The sequence below is a fragment of the Xiphophorus hellerii genome, chromosome 5 (genome assembly GCF_003331165.1).
Source record: "Xiphophorus hellerii strain 12219 chromosome 5, Xiphophorus_hellerii-4.1, whole genome shotgun sequence".
NCBI classification, from domain to species: domain Eukaryota; kingdom Metazoa; phylum Chordata; class Actinopteri; order Cyprinodontiformes; family Poeciliidae; genus Xiphophorus; species Xiphophorus hellerii.
Window position 1 is genome coordinate 24,228,205 of NC_045676.1, and position 24,484 is coordinate 24,252,688.

Consider the following 24,484-nt stretch of genomic DNA (forward strand, 5'->3'; position numbering starts at 1 on the left):
GCAGATAAACATGTGAGAATGCACTGAAAGAACACCAGCTGTAAAAACAACTTTTCTACTTCTATAGATTATAGATTCTATTATCAGCCATCATAAATATTTCAGATCATTTTAACAAGATATCAGGGAAAGTGCTGGAGGGAAATGAGTCAGGCTTGTAACAACCCCTGTCAGCTGCTTTGTAAGAAAAAAGTGTAACGCTGTCGTCCAAGAATGGGGAAAAATTTGGTTTTTGCATTAATTCAGATCATGTAAAATATACAGTCGTGATATAGAAACTAAAGGAGCATGTGAAATGCAAAGCAGCACAATTAAAAAATATTTGATGATGTGCACTGGTGGTCAGCTTGCTAAAGCAAGGCTGCTGCACTTTGCCATCAATTTTCTCTTAAACCAATGGATTTATTTATACATCTTTATCTTGTCAATTTTAAACTTAATTGGGATAAATTGTTTTTTTGTTTTTTTTTTGCTTTTCTTACCTTTGAAAAAGTTTATGACCTTGTATGTTGCATTTAAATGCAGTTTGCGGAAGAAGAAGAAGAAGAAGAAGAAGAAGAAAAGCAAAATAATCGGAAACATTCTTCTGAGCTTTTTGTTTCCCGACCTGAGATCTCATTTGACCAAGGTGGGGTACTGGGTGGTAACGTCCCACTGTCACTTCCAGGTCCTATTCAATCTTACTTGAAGGAAGATGCAATCTCCGTAAAAATACACCCAGAGACGCATTGCTTCCTTAATCACCCACCGCCTCTTATTCTTTAGAAGTTTATTATTAGCACTTGAACCTTAAGGCACAGAGAGACCTTCGTAATCACACTGGCGGTCCTTGTGTCGGCGTGTTCCTCATCCTCGCTGCCTTTTTTCGAACAGCGACCGCATTGTTCCTCTGCCTGTCGGTGAACTTGAACCTGTCCAGGTGCGTTAAACATCAGCTGCTCTCTAAATACCTCTTTACCACTCAGATGTGGATTAGTGACTACTTAGGATCCCTCCTGAACAAACGGAAAGCTAGATGGGCTGCTAAGAGCCGGATTAATGGTGGAGTGTGTCAGCCTTAAAGGTTTCCGTCTCTTTACCTGGAGAAATGTTACTTTAATTTATCCCTGTAGATTAAAACTGCAACACTCAACAAAAAAAGATCACTGCTGTTGTTGAATCTGTAACACAGATTCTTTGGTAAAGACAAAAGTTAGCATTTATTGCAGGTAAATTTTGAATTTTTAAGCAAAACAAAGTGCAAAGATTGGAGGTTGCAGATAACAAATTACTATGCTCTTCATCAATTTGTTCAAGTTTTTCCCTTGTGATGTTGCATTTGAGGTGAACACCAGGAACAAGCAATACTGGGGCCCAACATGTAGCTTTATTCTGCCTCCCAGGGTCCAGCTTGGGCCCTCTGTTATGTGGGAAAAGAGAAGCCGAAGTAAAATTAGTCAAAACAAGCTTGTTTTGTCTCGCGACCCTTCACGAAGCAAATCATAATCTGTTATAAAAAAAATACCACAACTGTCGCATTTCTCACTGTGGGGTCTGCCGAGGCAATTAAATGTATTTTTTCTTTTGCACGTAGCCGAGAAGCCTCAAAGTGAACTGAAGTGTTTATAGATTCCTAAATCTCTGGCGTCACTGCACATGCCCCCCTTGCGCCTCTCGTGTTACCGCCTGGCATTTGATGTAACTCTGTCTGTTGTCGGTACTTTGGCAGTAAAAAGCCGTCAGCCTCTGCGAGGCCGGCCCTTCTCTCTGCTGTGCGCTTTTCTGTATTTGTCCGCAGCTTATCACAGAGCTCAAGGAGCGAATGACTACCAACAGTTGGATCGTATTATTTGAAAGTGCTGTGGTGTGCAAAGGCCTCATTAATCATTTGACTTGATAATAGTTGAGCAGTAATGGTAGAGTGTGCAGCAAACAAACCCGACTGCGGCTGAGATTAGTCTGACCATGTCTGCGTTATGTCACACCAGTCGAGCTGAAGTAAAAACAGTTGTTTTGGTTCCTGCTGGGCTGTAATTACTTTATGTTCAGAGACAAGCTGGCTGTTTTCAAGCAGGAGGACGTGAGCGCAGGGACGATGTCTTGAAGTCGTCCCTGCTGGATTTGCAGCAGGCTGCATCAACACTGAATTTGTTTTGTGAAGAAAATAAAGGTTTAAGTTTTCAAAGTAAAAAAATGTAATTAAATAAAATTCTGTAGTTTGAGATGACCTAAGAATTTTCATTAAACAGGGAACAAAATAAATTATATATATAAAGACATCATTTAGATTTTTTTAAATTTCCAACATGAGCAGTCACAACTTATTTAAATTAGGGCATAAATGGCATCACTTCATTCAAAGTATATTAATTTAAGTGTCGATTATATTTTTTTCATTACTGCTCTTTATTTTACCATTGTTTACTTTGTTATCTTTATCGTGTAAGGCCTTTTGAACTGTCTTGTTGCTAGAATATGCTACAGAAATGACTCGACTTTAAAATAATGAATCCTATTAAAAAACAGCTTTATCTGCTTCACTTCCTGTCAAGCTGCTGGGTACAAACAAAGTTACCTCCTTTGTGATTTTCTTGTAATTTAATTTCATAGAGCATGAGCAACTCCTCTGAGCAGAATATTGTTCCTTGCCGTGAAGAGGTCACAGTTGGATGGAGAAGTGAAGCAATCATGTGGTGTTCCTTGGGTTCATAGTTCTTGTTTGTTGATACAAACCGTCTGTGGCCCCTCAAGCAGTCGCCCTGCTGATTTCTCTGCATGCATGTGACGCCATTCAAAGAAATCCGTTTCCTTTACATTGTTAGCAGGACCCAGATATTGAGAATTAAGACATGTTCGTGATATGTTGGAGTGTAAATGTGTTGTTTTTATTACCTCTGCAGGTCGCATTACAAACGCATGGCTGACGTCTTAGTTTAGCTATGGGAGCAAGGTGGGGTCGGGTTAAGTTACGGTTTGGACTTAGCTGTACCCAGTGCATAGTGTGTGATGTCTTTATATAAATAGCTGTACAAGTTTGTTGTGTAGGTTTCTGTTTTTTGAAGCGGAGGTCTTCTTTAGGAGAAAACCGATGTTACACTGGGAGGTGTGGTGTGGAATAGGGAAGCCATTACTCTGACTTGACTAAACGGCAAAAGAAGCCAGTTTATTGTCGTCTTTTCACACAATTTGGTTTCTACTGTCACTGTTATTGGTGTATAAAAAACTATATTTAAAATAAACGAACGAAGCTCAGCCTGGTGGGATGGCAAGTAAAGTCTGGTAGCCCGCCAGGCTTATAACACACTGAGGGAATGCCTGACTTTGGTGTTTGCACCTAATTCACTAGCTAAAATGAGCTTGTTGCCAGTTAAACAGAAAGAAAGGAAGAAAAGTTTCATGCTGATATTTTTTTTTCATACTTATGACTTAAACACTGAAATCATATTCCAGATTTCCAAGCTGTGTAGAAACTCAGAAACACAGGCCTCTGACATCACAGTGATTATCCTAGGATACCATTAAGTAATGAACCAAAATCCAGCTTAAAGCATATAAAACCAAATCAGGATGAAATTCTCACAAGTTTTCCTCCCCAAAACTGAGTAAAACAAAACCTGAGTTCATTCATTTTAACTGAGTCAGAGGCAAACCTCTCCTCCAGAAACACTGCTATCCTATCTTTGTTCTTTTTCTTCTTCTTCTTCTTGTGATTAATTTCTTGCATGAGCAATGACACAGTCTCACCACTTAGTATGAGGTATGGCAAACAGTGCACCCTGAGGCAGGTTTGAACTGATAACAGAAGTCCAGACAGAGATGTCTCAAAACAATGCAGGGTTGTGCTTTGGCAGGTTTTCAGGCTTGGCGTGAATCACCCGGTGGGGCTTAATGGTGTGGCGTCTCCTGTGGTGTTGATACGGTTTATCTTGTAGGAGCGAATACCAAAAAAACAACCCTTTATCATCTACGTTATCAGGTGATGCGGTCAGAATGGACTGTGGCTATTTATTACCGAAGGCGTGTAAGCCAAAAAGCTTTTGGCATGTAACCCGACACCTGCTCAAACGTTTGCATAAGTTGGATGGTTTATTCCGTCAAAGCAGTGATCATTTCCAAGACAGTTGGAGCTTAAGTATCAGTTTAGTCAGGGAAGCAGTTGATAAATCACATAATGTGAGTCTTTTTTGAACGTGAGCCAATAAATATGGGTCATGCTTTTCTAACGGCTCCAGAAGATTTTTTTTGTTCATCTCCTACCTTCAGTGCTGCTTTTTTTGTTGTTTTTAATTCATCCTCTTGCACTTAAGTCCAGTAATTCCTTCATATTTGAGTCCACTGGTTTCTTTTGGCAACCAGTTCTGAAGTTTTTTTCTTATCAACTTTAATTCATATTTAGTACAGTTCACAATAAACATCACAGCTATAGACACATCCTTTCATAAGAAAAAAAGGTTAAAATCCCAGTATTTTCCAGATGCTGTGGAAACGTATTTGCCTCAATACAAATTTTTTCTCTATTCTTTTGCTTTTTTTCATACATTTAAGGTTTTAGATAAACGTTTAGACTGAATCCCGTAAATATCAAAAGGCAGTTCTTAGTTGATTGACTTTTCAAGGGTAAAAAGTTGTTAAAATCAACCTGACCGTATGTAATAAACAGAATAAAAGTTTTTGCCTCCCATTTTATGTCCTATGGACGACTGAGGCACAATGGTAGGAGTGGTCCTCTTGCAATGCGATTCTATTTTCCTCCTGTCACATGTCGATGTCCTACAGTGAGAGTCATTATCCTCAACAAGAAATAAAAAATATACAAAATGACTCCATTTTATACTTTTCTCAAGTCATCTTTGGCTTCGTAATCTTCGTAAGCAAACACTTTTTATTAGCACTGTAAAGGTGGCTAAATGTACATTTATCTAAACATGGCCGCTGAAGGCTCATAGACTTACAACTGAACTTTTGTTTGTGCAGCTTTACATAAATGTGAAATACTGTCAGAGATAGACGTTCAAATCAGAGAGCTGTTGAGATGAATGAGTCAGCGAGTTTGTTTCAAGCAAACAGCGACGCAGTAAATCCAGGCCTGGGCTGACAGATTGCTGACAGGTTTTGATTGTTTGTCTCCTCGCACGTATGTGACTTGTGAACTGGATTACAGTCAGTTATTACAAGAGGAAATGCAGATGCCGTGTTTGTCCCACCAGCATGCTTAGCGTTGACGCAACTTCTTCACCACAGACGGAAATCTGTGCTGCACGATTCCACACCTGAGGAGTTCAGCTACTTCTACAGTTTAAGTTCTTCATCTAATTTTTATGAAAAAGTTTGTAGTTTGTCTATAATATCATATCTTGTCGCCTCAATCTAGGTGCTAGTTGGAATTTTTAGAAATATTTTGCACATATTTATGTCACATTGGAGCTTTGTTGTATTTCACCAACATGGGAATGGTACATGGTTCTTGTCTGGTTTAAAGCTCATCCTTTTGTGCAGGTTTGACCTACTGATACCAATTTTAGAGCATCATTTTAAATACTTATTTCTAAATGTTGGCAGTCAGTGATTGTTTAGATTAACAGCAGAGGCGATGTCACACTGTGTGTATGAGTGGGAGAACGGCCTATGTAGATCGGGATCTTACAAACTTAAGACAAAAATGATTACAGAAAGGATATTTTTACCTGTCCCTAATATTCTATGTTAGCAGTTATCACAAGCAAAAGTCAACCACAGATGCCAGTTGTATTTCCTAAGGAATGTATTTCTTTACCTTAACTCAGATTGCTGAGGTTGAAAGCTCTAAAGGTTAAAAAAGACCAGCTCGTTGTTTAGCTCTCTCACTATCTGCCGAATGCCTTGTGGTCCCTTGCATAATGAAGAAACCACAGACAGCAATGCAGTTTCTATGTCATAAATTAACCTGTTGTAAGGATTTTCGACCAGAAATGTGAACTGAGAGTTTTGTGCTCTACTGAGCAAAGTGCAAGTGGCGTACAGTGCCCACCTTGGCTTTGAACTACCATTAGCTGTAGTCAGCGTTGACATATATTTACATCGACCCTGGTGTGCTTTGAGGCATAATCATGCAGCGGATACACAGGATAGCCATCAAAGTGCTACTGAACAATCAGAAAGTCTGTATCACAGCCTTTCATAGTTTTCTGCTGCACTTAGTTGTGTTGTTTTTACTCAAGAAAATCAGAGATGGCACCACAGTTTTTTAGGGGCGCACCAATAAATCAGCCCTGATTTCCCTGCATTTCTGAAAACTCCGTCTGTGTTATGCTGCATGTACAATATCCTGGTTAGTATTAAATAGTTTACAGATGATTAGCAACTGCTTCTGATAACTTGTTTAAACCTCTCATTCTTCCATTCTGACACCAAAAAACTTCTAATTTTGAAGTTCGATTCAGGCCAATCCAACTTAAAAATGTCTGATTACCTTTTTTTTTTTTTTTTTTTTTTTTAGTAACCAGCCAATTTTTTTTCACATCTGTGTTTATAATAATGGTTGCTTCGGCCCTCTATATGCTTTCCCATGGGATAACATAAACTAGAATAAACTTCAGGTGTTCAGCTGATAAGTTTAGGGTTGTGTATAACTTGTAAGGGTTAAGTGGCATTTTGTGACATTAACAAAAATTAACAGGCTAATCATGCATTTGATGTCTGACCTTCAAACTGATGTTCACACGGTTTTTGACATTTGACCGTGAGTCATTTCGTTTAGAATAGCCAAGCGGTTCTGAATGTGTGTTCACTGGCGAGTCGGATAAACCTGCTTTGGAGTAGCAGACGCAGCAGTAAAAGGCATCCAGTTGCTTCTGCTGTAGCAGGTTGTGTGGCTCGTAAACACTGACCTTTAGTACGGTTGCCCAGAGGGGGGTGGAGGGGCCAAACGGGGGTGTGGAGAGGGATGTGAAGACGGAGACGGCCAGCAGCGATTGTGGAATGTGGTAGACAAATCAGAGGGGGAATAGATCAAGAGGGAAAAAAGTGTTGGAAAAAAAAAAACAGTGTAGGAGAGAGAGAGAAGGAGAGAGAGAGAAGCAGAGGAGGAGGGGTGATTAGTGTGTGAGCTTGAGCTCTGATTGGTCTGTATATGTGTGTGTTTGAGCAGCGGCTCTGTGTGTGTGTACCTCTAGGCCAGTGGGCGGGGGATTAAACCCGCATCACGTGGTCTCTTTAGCTTCTTTTCCACACACAAAACACACACACACCCCTCCTCTCTCACACACACACTCACAGCTGTTTATACTCCTCTCTCCGATGAGCAGCGGAGCCATCAGAGAGCAGAGGCTGCAGGAGTCCGGAGGAATCGGAATCGTACGGGAAAAATCTGGACGACTAGTGTTGATTTTTTTTTTTTCTTTCTTTCTTTTTTCTCATCAACTACACGGCTTTCACTCTCTGTCATCCCGCTCTTCCTTCTTTTTGCGTATGTCCGTCCCGGCTGCTCCGTTGGAATCTGGAGTACAGACACGGATCAGCAGCAGAGTGAAAACAGAGACATGAGTTTCAGCCTCTGCTGCCCGCTTTCTCCCATTCACTGACAGAAGAGGGGAACACAAGGTTGGTCAGACTCCGGGTTACAAGTTTAAACGTCGCTCTTTTGTGTCAGTGCACTTGATTTAACCTTTGTACTTCTTTTTGTGTTGTGATCACACATTCGGCACTCCTCCATGGCCATTGCATTTTGCAGAAAGACCATCGCTCCATCTACCAGCTGCCCTGCTGGGGACTTGAACCGACCTCTGGTTGTAGTTTTGGGGGGAATTCCATGTTGTTATCACGCTCTCGAAGAGAAACACTCCTGTTTCATAAACGCGCTTAGCAGTCACAGTGCAGTGAGTGTGAGCACCCCTTGCAGATTAGCCCTGATTATTATCTCTAACGTGAAGCTCTGGAGGTTGTCTGGAAGGAAGATCGAGTTGTTGCACTGAGTCATTTAAAACAAAAAAAGCAAACAAAAATAGATGGAACGCAGCTTAAATGAAACATTCGTATGAGAATCGGATGCAGCTCTGCAACCCTAACCAAACGTTTCACTGCGTTTCATTCAGAGGAAACAAACTTTCATCACGTTTTGTTGACGCCGCCACATCACGTAAGCTCGAGTGTTTGCCGCGCTCGCTTTCCTCACGGTTTCCCCGCTTGGATCCGTCTTGCAGGCATGTTTAGGCACGGAGATCAACCTCACTTTCCCCTTGAAATTCAATTAGCTTCGATTCACGTCAGTCCTGCCTTCTGCGTGGATTTAATCAGCAAAGTAAAGATTTGTTTCCAGCATTGTTGCTGTTGGCTGGTGACAGAACCCAAAAGGGTGGTTTCGTCTATTTATAGGGAGACTCAAGCAGGCCGGCTTTGAAGACACGATTGTTGTGTTTGTGTCAGTGAGGGAGAGACGGAGGGTATTGGTTGATGCCTTTCTCAGTGGCATTTGCAACTACCTGAAATGTCATCATGGATTCTAGTTGTTTGTGCAGTTCTTACAGCACTGTCAGAAACAGCACAGATGTTGGTGTAAAAAGGAAAAAGTAACCCAATGAGTTGCACCAGACCAAGAGGTGCAGCAGATATCACCGTACAGCGGTAACTTTCCAGATGAGGCGGTTATCTTGCGATGAATGTAAATAGCTGGTGTGGGGGTCTAAATCAGCGGATCGTATCTTCTGGATCCTGTCCTGTCAGTACAGCGTAATGGTTGAGAGACACACAACAGGAGTGTGAGGCAGCTAGAGATTGAGGGCAGGACTATTTCTGTCAGCTGAAATGACAACGGAAAATTGAAAGCAGCCATGCATCAACTGGGTGTAACTTCTCTGCTTTTGTTTAGTTCAGCTGCACCACCCTGGTGAGATAAAAAAAAAAAACGTGAAAAAATTATTTAAGTCGTTTAAAAAGAGTGAAATGCTCTAAAACAACCAAAGGTCGTAATGTAAGACATCAACTTCTTTGTTGGTAAAGCCGTTCGTCTTGCAGGTTTGATTGATGTCGCGCTACAAAAACAAAAAATCTTACCAAATTTCTTTGGTCTAGTTTCTAGTGCAAATATCTTAGTTTCATTTTATTTCAAGTATACTAACTTACAAGAGACTTTTAAGCAAGATATAGAGGCTTGTTTCAAGTAAATAATTTCTTAATATTGATGAAAAAATTCTTGTTCTATTGGCAGATTATTACACTTATAACGAGACATTTTTCACAGGTTATAAATTAATCTTTCTGCCTATTGAACAAGTACTTTTTCATCAATATTAAGGAATTATTTATTTGAAACAATCCTCTGTATTGTGCAGTGAGAGTAAGACAACTGTGTATGACAACTATGAGCAAAAATACTTCAGTTTTATGGTATTTAGAGTCAAATGTAAAACTAACATCTACTTATGTTTTAGGAAACAAGAAAACTGCTGCCCTATCAATAATTAAACATTTATTACAGTACAATATATAGTTTTTGTGGAACCAAAATGTGTTTGGAATCGTTGGCTAATAGTTTTCTAAGAGTTGTTGAGTTGTATTTTTCATGCTGATGCAATATTTAGCCAGTAGGTCAGAGTCTCACAGCAGCAAAAGTTCACACCACACACAAATGACATTGCCAACAACGCTAAAGGTCACATAGAGGGTGAAGAACAGCTTAGAAAGAGAGGACAGAAGACAACGGGCATCGAACCTGATATCACCATGGTGAGATTTTCTAACATAGTGCAGCTCTGGTTAAGACGGTGCAAATTGAATCGGCAAGATACAGCTCTACTGTTTAATCTAATGTAATAATATATATAACACGTGTAGTGAAGCAGAGTTGGACATCATAAGCACCCATGTTTGTGTCTGGCTAACCGTAAATATCTCAATTCGAAGAAATGTGCCGTTGTTGTAATCATGGGGAAAAGGAAAAAAAATGTCTGCCATCTTTCAGCCAGCTGACTGGTAGTGCACAGCCGCATGTGGAGGAGGGGCAGCTCTCTATGCTCCACATAGGGGAGAAAACTCTGGCAGGAGTTCAGGAAAGTAGAACGTACTTATCAGAGTTGAATAAACGGATATATGGAAATACATTAGTCAAAGTGAAACGTTTATAATATCTGGGAGTCAGTGAAGGTTCCTCTGAATGAATCGCTTCTGTTTATTTGCACTGAAGTAAAGACTGATGCACCAGACTGGAAGACTCAGTCTGCATGGGGCAACTGTCATCCAGATATGTGCAGGCTGCCCCTGTAACACAGAACATTGCCCCCTTGAGGCAAAGCCTGATAATGACAGCTGATATATCCCTGATCATGAGGAATAACAATCCAGGTGTTTCCCACTTGGCCCCTGATGGAATCTGTCCAATCACTGTCAACAGAAAATACAATGCTTGGGTTTGAACTTTTTAATAGTTCTACTTTATTTTAACAACATATTTTGCCTTATATATATTTCAAAAATATATATGAAATATATTTTCATATAATGTGAATCTTTTGCCATACTTCCTACAAAGTACCCCATGTTTTTGTTTTTTTAACTGAGTGTGCAGGACTTGAAGAACTCTGTTTTAGGGCCTTTTTTTCCCGTTTCCAGCATAAACGCATTCCCAGAAGAAATGAAGCATGTGTTGCGTAATTGTTCAGTGATTGGTGCGAATGACATTAGTATTTCTTGATCTAATGTTGCACATCTGTGTAGAGACATGCAGACATTGCCTCCAAATATCAGACTAACAGTTCAGCCATATTTATCCTATAAGGAGAAGACGAAACATGAGGCAAGTTGGGCCATTTGCACTAAGTAAAAGTCGATTTTCTTTTAAAGTAGCAGTGAAGGCACAAAATAGCGTCATAGACATTGACAAGAAAATAGAGATTAGCTCTTGTTATTAACCCTAATGTGCAATTTTGGAGGTTGTTTGGAAATAACTGGTTATGACCAACAACCAGGTGTCTGCTTTGTGATGTGATCTGTCTTGTCTGGTTTTAATGTCACCTCAGAGTTTACGTAACCTCTGCGAATGGAAACAACCTTTGTGGATAGGAAGGCATAAAGTTACATTGGCTCTCCATTTTTTCCATACATCTGTTTGGTCCATCAATGAAATTTAGTGGAAAGATTGTCTAAAATATCAAGTCATTGCAGGATCCGGCTGTGGGTGGCTGCTTAATATTTTTCTTGATACCAAACACTGGATTTTGATGAAATGTCAGTAAATAGCCCTACTAGAATGCATCTCTGCTGCTAATAAGATCCGTGTGGAGTAAAAACACATCCTTTAAATAAAACGTTTTATTTAATTATTATTATTATTATTTATTTAATTTAGAATGTCAGGTAATAGACTAAATCTGGCATTTATTTTGGAAATCGGTTTTTAGATAATCGATTTTTACTTAAAAGATAATTTAATGAATCACTCAATTGTGAAGGAAAAGGACTCTTAGCTGTCTTATATTAAAACTTTTTTGTTTAAACTGGTAATGAAAAACCTTGAATTTTCATCCAATGACAGAAATTACAGTCATGCAGTTTTTTATTTGAATCTACCTGTGGTTTGGAGTAAACATGGAAGTCTTGTGTTTGCATCGCCGTCATGGCGTGTTCAGCAGAAAGGGTCACTGAGGGTCACGGGGTGAGAGGTGGGGGTAACCTTGCCTGGGGCTCCAGTCGCTCTCCAGTGCCCTTCAGTAAACACGGCCTGCCTCATCTATCAGCCGCACAGCTGGGAAGTTCAGATCAATTCCCGTCCAGCGAAGTCCGCCAGTGTCAACGGGCCGTTGTGTCTGTAACTTCCAGTAGGTTACTGAGTTTATTTTGATCGAGAGAGAACAGCCTTTGTGTGCTTTGTGCAAATGAACCAAACACCTGCGGTGGTGTGGGAAACACAAACAAAACCAAAATGCAGCAAAGAACTTTCCACCTCAACTCGGAGACATTCAATATTTCCGGGATTTGGAAATACAATTATCTATTGATCGGCACACTGGGAGGTGGAGTTTATACGTGTGTGGGGGTGTGCGTGTGTGTGTGTGTGTGTGGGCGTGTGCGCGCATTTGTTTGTAATGCCTTGTGGGGACCATTTTCCTGACTCATACTACATTGTGGGGACCCAATGCTCCTTGTGGGGACCAAAGCCTGGTCCCCACAAGGAGAAACCCTATTTTTGGGTCAGGGGTTGGATTTAGGACTAAGGTGTGAATTGAGTTTTGGTTAGTGTTAGGTATGTAATGTTTAGGGTAAGGTTTAGGCTGTAGAAAAGAATGGAAGTCAATGGAAAGTCCCCACAAAGATAGCCACGCAAACATGTGGGCGTGTGTGTGTTTTGCTGGGAGTTGAGTGTGAGTCCGGGAAGTTACTTTATTTTGGTGGGACTCCAACTGTTGCATTCACCAATGCAAGAATCCCACTCATGCAGCAAATTTCAAGCCTGGGCTTTTCCTGTCAGATGTTTTACAAAGTATTCTGAATACATTTTACTTTTACCTTTTTAGAATTTTTTTTTTTTTTTTGCTCACTTTTGACTTTGATTTATCTTAAGGTAACACCAGCAGAACAAAAACTGCACAGTAATGTATCCAAAAAAAAAAACAGATATAGTCTCTTAAATCACCTACTTCAGTTTGTATTTTTTTGTTGCTTTGGTTCAGTTTTTTTTGTTTTTACTGTATTATATTCTGTACATGTGAGTCCTCTGTAAGCAGAGCGCTGCTGCAAGGAAGATGAATTCTGCATCGGGTTACATAACTCGATTCTCCCCAGCTGCCTTCAATTACAGAGGGTTTTCCTGTGATGTCTTTTATTCATTTCTGTGGTATAAATCAGCCTTAGATGGAGAAGAAGGTTAAAAAGTACAATGTTTCCTATTTTCCTAGTTTATGTTTAGAAATAAAAACCACTTAGGAAGTAATGGGTGTGTAACAAGTTGTGGCTCAAGGCCCCTGGTGTGTGCAGATTCTACATCTATGAGTGAGAGGATGGTAGATATTTTTCTATTTGTGTGTTACGTCAGTATGTACTAAGTCCACCCAGAAGGTTTTAGCTGGGTTTCTTTTTTGCTAAACAAAAGTTTTGTCATCTGTTAAAGCTTTCACATTTTGGCAGGCTTGTGAAGTTCATGAATAACTTTGAAGTTTTACATTTTCTCCAAAAGAAAAGTACTGTAAGATGTGTTGACATTCAGACTCTGAGTCAGTTCTCTGTTGGAGAACCTTTCATGGTCTTTTATGGTCTGTTGTTTTGGTAGAGATATTCCACAAAGGTGTTCCACATATATCTGAACTGATTTAAAGTCGTTATGTTAAAATATTTGGTCATAAATGTGTTGAATATTATCACAGACTCTTATCGGTTCTCCAAATAATATAAAGTCCAAATAATAATAATAAAGTCTTGTAAAACCATTGCTTGGTAGAGTCGACGTCTCTCCACGTGGGAGGGTTTATTTTGTCTGCGAGCGAAGCCTCTGCTCCACTGGCTGAGCTACGTGTCGCTAGGCTAATCCTGGCCATCTCTATAAGTGGCATTTGACCGGAATGAGCTGCTTAGTGGCATCTGTCAAACCAAACAGCCCCTCCCACCCCCTTTTACCTTCCTCCCACCTTCTGAGGTGACAGCAGTGAGGCTGTAAACCAAGGAAGGAGTCACTTGTGGAAGAGCGAGGACGAAATTGCGACCACGTCGGGTTTCTAAAGAGAGAAATCAGTGGGATCTGCTTCTTTAATTCTTTCCTGCTTTCCTTCTTCCACAAACCATCTGGCAGCGTTCTTCTTAGCTCCACCTCTTCCTAATTCACTACCTGATTACTAACAGAAGCCATCGACTCCTGGATGATCGTTCTTTTTTTCCCTCTTTTTTAGATTTTCTATTCTCTTTTTATTTTCCTTTTCGTAATTCTACAAAGCCTTGCTTTTTTTTTTTTTTAACTAACTTGCAGCAACTCGTGCATCCTGCAGAGAACTTGTTGTCATGCCAGCTGACCTGAGAATGAACAGTGGGAGTAAACCAGCTCCCAAACTGGTCAAGGCCTGCACGTTCTCCCCTCTGAATGACCTGCACTTACTGGTGACGTGTGTGTGCGTGCGTGCGTGCGTGTGTGTGCGCGCGGAACAACAGCTCCGCTGTCGGGACGCAGCATCGACACAATGAAACGTACCTCTCTGAGGGCCGATAAAAGGGCCCGTCCCCTTCCTGTTTGACGAGCGCACAGCGCGATGCTGTTTGTCTCATCTGTCAATGACAGACGAGTCATTATCTTGTTTGCTGTTAAATCTGATTCTCTTATGCCTGGAGTTTTCCATTCCTCTGGGTAGGGCTGGGCTGTAGCACTGCAAAACTACAAGATCTGAAAAAGTATTTTTGGTCTGGTTTCTAGGGCACATAGCTTAATACACTTGACAAAAGACAAAACTAACTTCCAAGTGCCAAGTTTTCAGAAAGGTGTAGGAGGTTGTTTTAAGTAGATAATTCCCGAAAGTAGGGGCTCGCCGATTGCAGTTTTCTGGCCGACCACTGATCTTTGAAAATCCTGACTTGTCAATTCCCATTTTGGCCGATACTGTTTTTTTTTCTTTTTCTTTTTGTCTGAAAAGTCACTAAAAATAGTGATAAAGTCTTTAATTTGGCAACAGCAGGGTGATAGATGGAAGAACCTGTAAACAGCATAAGTATCAGTCATGCGCTCCCTAAATCTATACTTTATAGAGGAGCGTGTAGAGAAAAACCTGCTGCAAACACGAGACAGACCCCAAAAAGTTGTACAGCTGCAGCTACAGGCAAAGCTCATTCTAAGTAATGGTACAGGTGACTGCATTTATGTACTGTTAGCAATTTGGAAAAACCACAGAAGAGCTCCCCAAAAATCCACAAAATTTTCAGATTTTAACTTGACAAAATGTGGAAAGGTTCAAGGGCCTGAAAAATGTTTGTCGATCACTCTCATTTGCCCGTAGCTATGAAGTCTTTGCACTAGAAATAAAGAAGCAAATAAATGAACTTAGGAAAATACACTCTGGCACATTTTCTCCTTTGCATTTTACGCCCAGCAAACAAATCTCTGAACCTTGCCGACGGCAGGATTTGCAATCCAACATTATTGTAGTTCTGCTCTTCTCACCTCGGCTCCTTTGCTCTGAGAGAACCGATGACTTGTTATCTTTGAGGTAAACGAAAGCATGTTCTTAAATGTCCTTCCCTTTGGCTTTCAGGTAAAGGGGTCGAAGCGGCAGCCATAGGCAAAGCGGCGAAGGTGAAGCAGACATGAGTGCGGACGGCCATCAGGCGGTGGTGACCACTCCGCCGCCGCCCAGCGGGGGCACCAAGGAGCGCTATTTTGACCGGGTCAACGTCAACGATCCAGAGTACATCAGAGCCAGGAACATGTCGCCTGACCTCCGGCAGGATTTTAATGTTCTGGAGCAGAAGAAACGCGTCACACAGATTCTACAAAGCCCAGTAAGTGCAAAGCAGGAAACACGGACAAGTCCATCCAGGCTACGTCAAGAAATGTATTTTATAGCGGTAACGTAATCAGACAAAGACAAATATTAGGGTTGCACCAATAAATTGGACCCAAATTCTTTATTTTTGGGGGATCAGGACAACATCAGCTAAGTGATTGTTTGCTGGGTAAGACCCCCACGGCCTTGTTTTAGCTTTACAACCAAAGCCGGCAGGGTGAAAGGCCACGGATGCACGGCTTCGCGTCATGTAGTTTAGAAAGCTGTTAAAAACACTTTTAATGAGATACTTGCTCATTAAAAGCTGTTTGTCATCATGTCGGCCCCACTTGAATTTTCACACTGGAGCTGTGATTAATTATTAAGGAAATGGGCTGGAATGCTTCGGCTGCCACAGGTGTTTCACTTGGTGGGATTTGTGTGCCCTGCCCATGTCTGTGTTCTTCACATTCCTCCGCTGAGCCAACTACTAGCCTCCAGGTGTAAACATTAGGGTGAAAGTATTTATTTAATTGCCCTGTCGTGGCTGGGTGAAGGTTATTCAGAGCAATGTGAAATCTGAAATACAGGGTGTGAAATATAGTTACGCTAAACTAAATGTTTTTTTAGTGTTTTCCTACTTTATTTTCCAGTTTAACCTCCCAACTGCAGGCAGATGCAACTTATAAGTTGTCGGAAAACAAAACCGTTCGCGCCACCCGCTAATACTTGAGTAATCGCTTCTCCTTTTCTCTCTCTGTTCGGTTACTCTGCCCTAATCAAGACATGTCTCAATCAGTTCCAGCAGCGACTGCATCACTTGCACCTGTGTGCAACTGCGTGTGTTGATGTTGAGACACTGGCAGCAGAACCACAGCAGTCAGTGGTTCACTGAAGCCACAATGCAACCACCAGCCGGCACGCCCTCGCTCAGGCTCGCTGTCGAAACTCTGACTGCTCAAGTCTGGTCGTGTTTTCTCATAATTAATTCACTTTCTGATTGGAAATTGAGCAAACACAATAAATATGGTTTTCTTCAGCCTCTGGGGTGGCATTAGCCAGGCATTGCCTTCCTGTGGAATTCTGCTCGATTCTAATATCTGTTCAATGCTGATGAAGTGTAATCTGATAAAAACCAGACCCATATTTTAGGCTTTGCTTCAGAGGGTCTGGACCGTCGGCTGTTGAGAAATAATTTCTTACTGGACTCTGTTGAACTTTTAAGTTTTACCCAATCGCTAACGTTTGCCTGTGACATTTGTAATGCGCCAGTTTGACTCGACCGGAAATTGCCTGGGCTGTAAGCAACTGTCCTCCAATGCGAAGAGAGAAGTGCTGAGCCGAATAAAGATGGCCGTTAATGTTAATTCAGTGTTTGAAAGCATGGCTGACACTGACTGAAGGACTTTGTTCACTCCCTCCACTGCCATTTAAAAAACTATAGGCACACTACGTTTCTAAGACAGCGCAGAAAGTTGACGTCATCGTTCACAACTTCTTCTGTTCACCCATTGGCTTGGTTATCCAAGTAAGTGGGAGAAAGTCCAGATGTAGCAGGGAAGGGAGAATCAAGTGGAATTGTGCAAGAAGGCAATGGCCGGGCTAATTGAAGAAGATTTCTTCAGTAGATTATCGTTCACACAAGTTGTGAACGATAATGTTGATTTCTTGCGCTGTTTTACAATTGTAGTCTGCCTGCAGTTTTAGCATGAAGTGAACAAAGCAGTTCAGTCCATGTTCCAAATATTGAATTAACTTTAACAGCAATCTGGTTCAGCTCAGCACATCTCTCTTCGTAGTGGAGGATGGTTGTTTGAAGCTTTTCCAGAAAGCTTCATATCATCAAACTGGCGCATTACATAAATCGAGGTCAAATGTTAGCCATTGGATAAAATTTTAAACTTTACCAGAGTCCATGCCTCGGGGAAGGAATCGTTTCTCAATAGCCAATAGTCCAGACCCTCTGTACAAAGCGAAGCGTAGAACAATTTGCTGGTTTTCACCAGGCTAGCGTGGAATTATTAGGACGTAACGTTGTTCTCCAAACTAACTTGTGGTTTTGCGGGTAGAGAGTTACGGCTGTTGTTGTAACTGACAAACGTTCGGCGAACTTTTAAAATCTGCTCCCCTTTCATTTGCCTTTTTGAATTTCTTAATCCTTGCATCTCATCTAAAGTCAGCCCATTTGTCCTTGTGTATTGTGACATGTTCACATGGCTCACGTAAACACAGCAGGCCATTGTGCTGTTCTGTGTGGCGCCCTTTGAACAGGTGCTTGGACATTTTACAACACCCCCACCATCCTGGGATATTTGCTGTGCGGTATTGACTTAAGGCTCGTCTCTCACTGACGAGCATGTAACCCTTTAGAGCTGGACAGAGGTGGAAAGTGTGTGTGTGTATTTGTATGCATAGTTCTAGTGATGTACTTTGAATAGCGCCAGAGACAGATTTACGGCGGTGAGATAAGAACTGCCGTTGAATGTGGAGTGCACGTCATAAAAAGCACAAACACAGACGCAGTGCCTTGCTAAAGTATTCACAACCCTTGAACATTTCTGCACACCTTATACGCTTTGTTTTGATAAATTTTAATTTGAAAAGTGTGGCATGCATTTGCAAGTCAGTAATTAGTTGAAATATCTCTCGCTGCCGTTGCTCTTTCATTTCACCTTTTTCCATTTTCCATTGCGACACAGCTGAGGCGCATTCATCTTTATTGTAGATCATCTTTACACATCAATTGTCAAAGCTCACCACAGATTATTAGTTGAATTTAGATTTGGACTTTGACTAGGCCGTTCTAGCGTATGAATATATTTTGATCTGAACCTTTCCGGTGTAGATCTGGTTGAATGTTGACGTTATTGTCCATCTGGAGGAAAACCTCTGTGTAGTCTTTTGGCCTGACTGGATGTTTGTGTTTACCCGTTCTTGCTCTGACTTTAAAATGTAATTACCTCTCTGCACATGCTCAGTGTGGTTTCCTTGGCATTCACTGTCTGCCGCCGCAGTCTTAAAGGGCAAGAGCACCTTCACTCCCTGCTGGTGTACCTGGCACGCAGCAGAGCGAGCAGCCGGGTGCATCCAAGGGCGCCACCCTGAGCAGACAGTTTGCTGCAGACCGCTGCTGTGAAGTTATTGATTATCTGTCTGGTCGACCGTCAATAAAATGTCTAGCAAAGCAAAGCAACCGCTTTTCCGTCCTTTATCAGTAGCAGAATGGAGTAGAAAGGTCCTTTGTCGTGCCACGGTGGGGAAATTCAGGTGTGACGAGAGGTGTCTAGATTCACACAAAAATAAAAAAATATATATATATAAAACAAAATTAAGAATTGTATACTGTACAGAAAGGGCTAAATGAATTTAAAAGATCAGGGGTCTGCAACCTGTGGCTCTTAGAAACCAAAAGGTAAATATTTTTGATTATGGATGCAAGGAGAAATTGACATTTTAGAAGTTTTTATGGGAGTTCTAATGCAAAATCAGCATATAACATCTACAAGAAGCTTTTTAAAAGTAACTAGCTTCAACCTGTGGTGCCTATTTGTCGTCATTTTCCATATTTATAGAAAATAAGCTACAAAATGTTTAATAGAAGATTCTGTCTTAGCTTGGGTTCTACACAAGCTAATGATTTTACAAGGGTGAGTGAATACTTATAGCAGTATATTGTATGCTGGGGCTCCAGAGTGTGAGCAGTATGTTAATAAAGAAAAAATGAAAAGTTATGTTTTATTTCCTATTTTTTCGTTGATTTTTTTCTCCCCAGAATTTGCCTTTTGGTCTCGTCAGCTCTAACTCAACCATTTGATGGTTAGCTGCCGTCATTATTTACAGCTGCACCACAGTGGGTTCCTGTTTGTTGTTTTTGCCTGCGTGGTCACACGCTGCTTTGTGTGTTTCTTTTTTTGTTTTGTTTTGTTTTTTTCTGCTCCGTGTGGTTTTGGACGTGATCCAAACCGATATCAGACACCAGCGAACAGGTGGCTCCCTGCAGTGGCTTCGCAGAAAGACCTCTGGCCTCTTAGGGCGGCTTTTCCAATAATCAGACACAACAATGACTTGTGTGACACCAGCTGGACGCGGCATGATGTCGGCTCCTCCATGTTTCCTATTTTGTAGAAAGAGCAGTACATCATCGGCTGGGTTTCCTCTCCTTTCGTTTTCCACCCGTCCTTTTCTCTGTTTGTTTCCGCTGTTGTTTTATGGTTCTGGTGGCGGTAGCAGATTACACGTTGCGACCGATCAGGCGGCAGGTTTTATTTTGAGCTCAACGCGTTGTAGCCCAGGCGGGACTGGATAAACTCAGACGACTTCATTCACTCCTCTCCTACTTACACCTGTGTTTACGTTTTAGAAATCAAAGGCTACAACTAAACTCTGAGCTGTTTTTGTTGGGGAAATTATTTAGTGTGTGTTCAGCAGCAACACCTCAAACTGCCGGGGAGTTTAAGGTGAAAGAAAATCTGTCTCTGATTACAGAATACACACAGAGCCTTAGAAAACTATTTACATGTCCTGAACTTCAAACTTCATTATATTTTAATTGCTTGATTTTTTTTTTTTTTTTTTTGGTGACAGACCAATACAGAGTTGCGTATAATTGTGACGTCAAATTGGTATTTATTTTTGTTAGGTAAATTGTATTTTTAGTAATTATCAAATATTTGTTGTATCATGTAGCCTTGTAGTTACATTTAGATAATGTTTCTGTGTGTTAAATAACTTTGATTCTATCCTGAGACTGCCCTGGGAAATAGGGGTGACAGCTACTCTCAGCAGCTGTTGCCCTGCAGGACTTCCTACAAGACAGAGGTGTTAATTGCTCTGTGCTGCTTTGTGATACAAAGCCGTTGCTTTGAAGCTATGCAATGTGTCTTGTTTCACACCGGGCCTGGAGCAAGAAAGATTTAGAGTATAGATAACATGTGTCTAGAAGTGAATATTATTTAGCGCTGCAACCATGTGATGAATGCTTTGACTCCACCCTTTTAGAGTTGCAGCGCCCCGCGTGGCAGGGTTTCCTAAAGATCAATAAAAGAGAGGAACAGACAGATGTGTTTCCAGAGTAGTCGGAGATTTGTAACTGGAAACATCTCTCTGTCTGCTCTCCTCGCGAGTATAAAAGAATCTAACTCTCTTGTCTTTCTTGTGTTTGTTAAATTGTCTCTAATAGGTATTTTAGACCTGACAATTTTCATTTTACAAACAAACTGAGCATCATTTTTCAAGTTTTGCCACAAATTTTTGAATTGGTTTTTGGTTTGGGCTTTGACTGGGCCATCCCAACACATTAACATGACTCAGTCTACGCCATCCAATTGTAGCTCTGTCTGCAACGGCTGTTTAAATTACACACAGGGGAAATTTATTCACTAATTTAGTGACTTCTGAAGGAACATAGACTGCACTGCCCATATCTATTTGAAAAAAAGGAATTTGGGTGATCGTGGCTCAGTGGGTAGAATATCTGAACCGGGCCTTGATTCCAGCTTCTCCCTGCCGCATGTCGATGTGCCTCTGGGCAAGGCGCTCAACCTACGTTTACTTATCTGTTCGAATGTGTGCGTGCTTGAGTGTGAATGGACGAGTGTGGTTGTAGCATACAGCACTTTCCATGGCAAGTATAACTGGAAAAGCTAGTCATACATGCCATACTAATTCAGTCCATTTACCATTTCACTTACTGTGATTCTCCTCTTTGTGTTGGTCTGTTTACCACATGAACATGCAATCAAATACATTGCATTCTGAAGTGACAAACATCAGGTTGCTCATGCATCCTTAAAAAGTCTTAGATTTGTGTCTAAAATAAGGCCTTAAAAAGCTTACATTTATTGTTAAACAGGAAGTTGACTTTAGCACTCCCATGGTCGTAAAATATGGGGGTCTTTGAGACAAGTTTTACCTCAGCTGGGTCACACTGAGGTTTTTGTTGTTGTTTCGGGAACTGACGGTCTGGCAGTACACTTCTCCGCTGTCCGACCGTGACATTTGATCGTCGCGCTAAGACCGCAGCAGGGTTAAATACATTACTCACAGGCCTTAAGTTGGTGTCATGACAGGACTTTTTAATGTTTTGGGGTTTTTAGGGACTTTTCTTTCAGGCAAAAAGTTGTTGCGTATTGTGACTCGAGTCGGTTGAGGCTACTGCTAATTAGCTGCTAATTTACCCTCGCTAGTTAGCTAGCTTTTTTGTGTCTCTCATGGGTAGGAGCAAATTTATCACCAGTTGGTGGCAACTTCCTCTTTATACGGTGGAAGGTGGACAGGTTGAATTTACTGGAAATAACGTCTGACATTGCTTAGGAACATTTAAAGATATTTGAGCAATAAAGTCTAGATGTATTAATGCCTTTTGTTTTACTTTGTGAAATGATAAACAAGTCATTCTTCTTCTGCACCTCCATGTTATCAATATTCTGGTAATCATCCTTTTATATTTAATCTTACTCTCTGCTAAACACGATCATTTCTGGCAGTAAGGTAAAAGTCACAGAAAGTGGTCTCTCCAGATCGTATCTGTAAGCAACTGGTTTGAATGACATACACATAATGAAATGTGCCTGCAGGTCTTTTATGAGGCTCTCTTACGTGGTGTTCTGTTACACAGAAGATTTTCATGCACATGAGTTCATAAAAACAGACTTTATTTGGTGCAGAGACTTATGATGTCACCGTTGCTAAGTCAGGGTATTAATGTGTTTTTGTTATATTCTGCGGAAAGCCTCTCTCTGTGTTTGTCTTTAGTGGCTGGGGTTTACCATAACTGGGACCGGGGAGAGTAAAAGCCATCACGAGCAGCAGATTAAATTTAGATGAAATTGAATTGGACTTGTTCCTCCACATGCTGCTTCTATTTTAAGCACCCTTGCTCATCCTGCTTTTTTTCCCCCTCTCTTTCTTTCTCTCGTTCCTTTTCTTCGTCTTTACATCCAAAGCTCACGGTGCAGTTTGTTCTTTGTCCAATGAAAGTGATTTAGTGATTTCCCGCCCCATTTGCACTTGTTTCTGTGGTACCCCACATGTTCCACGGATCACAAGCGGATGATTTATGGCACTTTTATGGTCTCTGATGAGAATCACCATGTGTGAAGGAAATGTCTCAAGTGTTGTTCACTGTGTTTTCCCGCTTTCTCTGTTGAGTCCTGAAGGTCCAGTTTGATAGAACTTTAGTGGTTGAAGTTACTGCAAAGCGTCTCTTTAAGCATTTCCACATTTCCTCTCTGAGCCACGCTTTGGCAGTCGGGTCTCCCTTTGGGAATTTCAGGCTGTTGAAATTCCAGCAGAGGAGCAATTCCTTCAACGTCAAAAGTCTCCCAGTCCTTTAGGAGAGCTTAAGATGCAGAAAATTATTTGTTTTTTTCACTATAGTTTACTTATCTGATCATTCTGTTGGATTGGTTTTATTATTTGTCATTATCATTTGTTATATTCTTGTTCCCAAAGAGCGTATGAGTTGTATATGCATCAGTGCTTTTATTTTTCAAGTTGTTTTGCGTTTTGGGAAGCTGCAAATGTATCTTCCCTCAAGGGTAGTAAACGTACCATTGACCTTTGACACTGTTTTTGGGAGTTAACTGGAAGTTGTGAATAAAGTCAAGTTTGAGTTCAAAGCCAACTTTTTTGTGTTTCATAGAGATCAGATAAAGATTAGAGACATAAGCTTTGATTAGACGCTTTGGGAGTCGAGTTAATGACGGTTCAGAAGGTAAAGATGTGACGGATCTGTTGGTGGCATAACTACGTTTTCTTGAAAAACAGTGATAAATGTTAACTTGGGTTCATTTTGGATGTTTGCTTAAATCTGTCAAAATTTTAAAAAGCCATGAATAAACATAATTGACAACATTATTATAGCTGTTATAGTCAACAGATAAAATTATTATAGCAGTGTTACAAATAAGTGTTTTAAATAAAAGCGATTTGAACATTTTATACGTTTTCAAACTTTTATGTGAAGACTATGACACTGTGGTGTTTTTAGTAAGGATTATTATACTGGACGAAGAAGAACTATTGTTTTTGTATCAGATTGTTGTCTTCATTTTGTCGAACGTACTTTTTTTATTTTATAGGTCGATATAAATCTATCCCACCTTATCCCCTGTGATTTCTGCGCTCTCCTTGTAAAGCAGAGAGTTGTTGCGGATTCCTGAGCCACAGCAGCTTCAGCCTGTGAGCATTTTCACCGACGCACACTCTGAAATGAAACGGGGACGATCGATACCATTGGCAGGTTTGCGTGTCGACTCCTCTCCACTTTCTAACACTGTGACGTTGGAGGCCTGAAGAAGCAGCCTTGCGTTTATATAACTGGGGAGACTGTGTCTGAAATTACAGGCCTGGTCTGCCCTCAGACTGCTTGCCTTGCAGGGCCAACTGGGAGTGTGTGTCCTTGTCTGAGGCGTATTTGTCTTTTCTGTTTCGGTGCTTTCATGTGGAGCCTGACGTTCCTCCTTATCCGTTTTACTTTGTTAGAGCGTCTTAAGGATGTCAGATAATGGAAATTCAGGTCAGTGTGCTCTTGAAGGTGAACTGTGAGGCATGTTTGTAGTTGTGAGAATGAAACGAAAGTCTGCTTCAGACGTTTTCCAGTCTGGAAAAAGGCCCACGTTACAGTAAAGGTGGGTCTTTATTGTAACATGTATAAATGATCATGATTTAATTGAATGATAAATATCTTAAGAATTTAGATTTTTTTTTGTTTTCACAGTAAAACCTCCCAAAACCGTTTGGTTTGTCAGAATTGCTATGTTTGTATGTGTGTGTGTGTGTGTGCGGGCGTGGGCGTGTGTGTGTATGTACGTCTGTATGATTTCCACCACCATTTATTCAATGAGATTATCATTCAATATTATTATATTTGAAAATGTGATTAAATGCAGTTACTGTGTGCAGCTTAGTGATATAAATCACACTTCTTTGTGAATGGTGTCATAAATAATTCTATTACAAATGGCTGTGTTTTTCAATAGCAGCATTTGTGTTTGTGGGACCAATTACCACTAATATAATATATTAAGCTACTGAATTGGCTGCATTGCAAACCCCAGCCAATAGCTTGTCATGTAGCA

At 40.8% G+C, this 24,484-nt stretch overlaps 1 protein-coding gene across 8 annotated transcripts in view; it reads left to right on the forward strand.

Annotated features, from left to right (window-relative positions):
- add3a (adducin 3 (gamma) a) overlaps window positions 1–24,484 on the forward strand; it is a 109,204-nt gene that overhangs the window by 54,714 nt on the left and 30,006 nt on the right. For 4 of the 8 annotated variants that reach the window (XR_004339377.1, XM_032563554.1, XM_032563561.1 and 1 more), the window contains exons 1-2: window positions 7,205–7,557; window positions 15,174–15,420. Coding sequence is in view for 7 of the 8 variants with exons in the window: in XM_032563554.1 (XP_032419445.1) it covers window positions 15,226–15,420 (195 nt within the window). In the remaining variant the exon portion in view is untranslated. Of the gene's footprint in view, window positions 1–7,204; window positions 7,558–15,173; window positions 15,421–24,484 lie in introns of those variants that run through there. The other 4 variants (XM_032563555.1, XM_032563558.1, XM_032563559.1 and 1 more) reach the window with 1 other exon arrangement.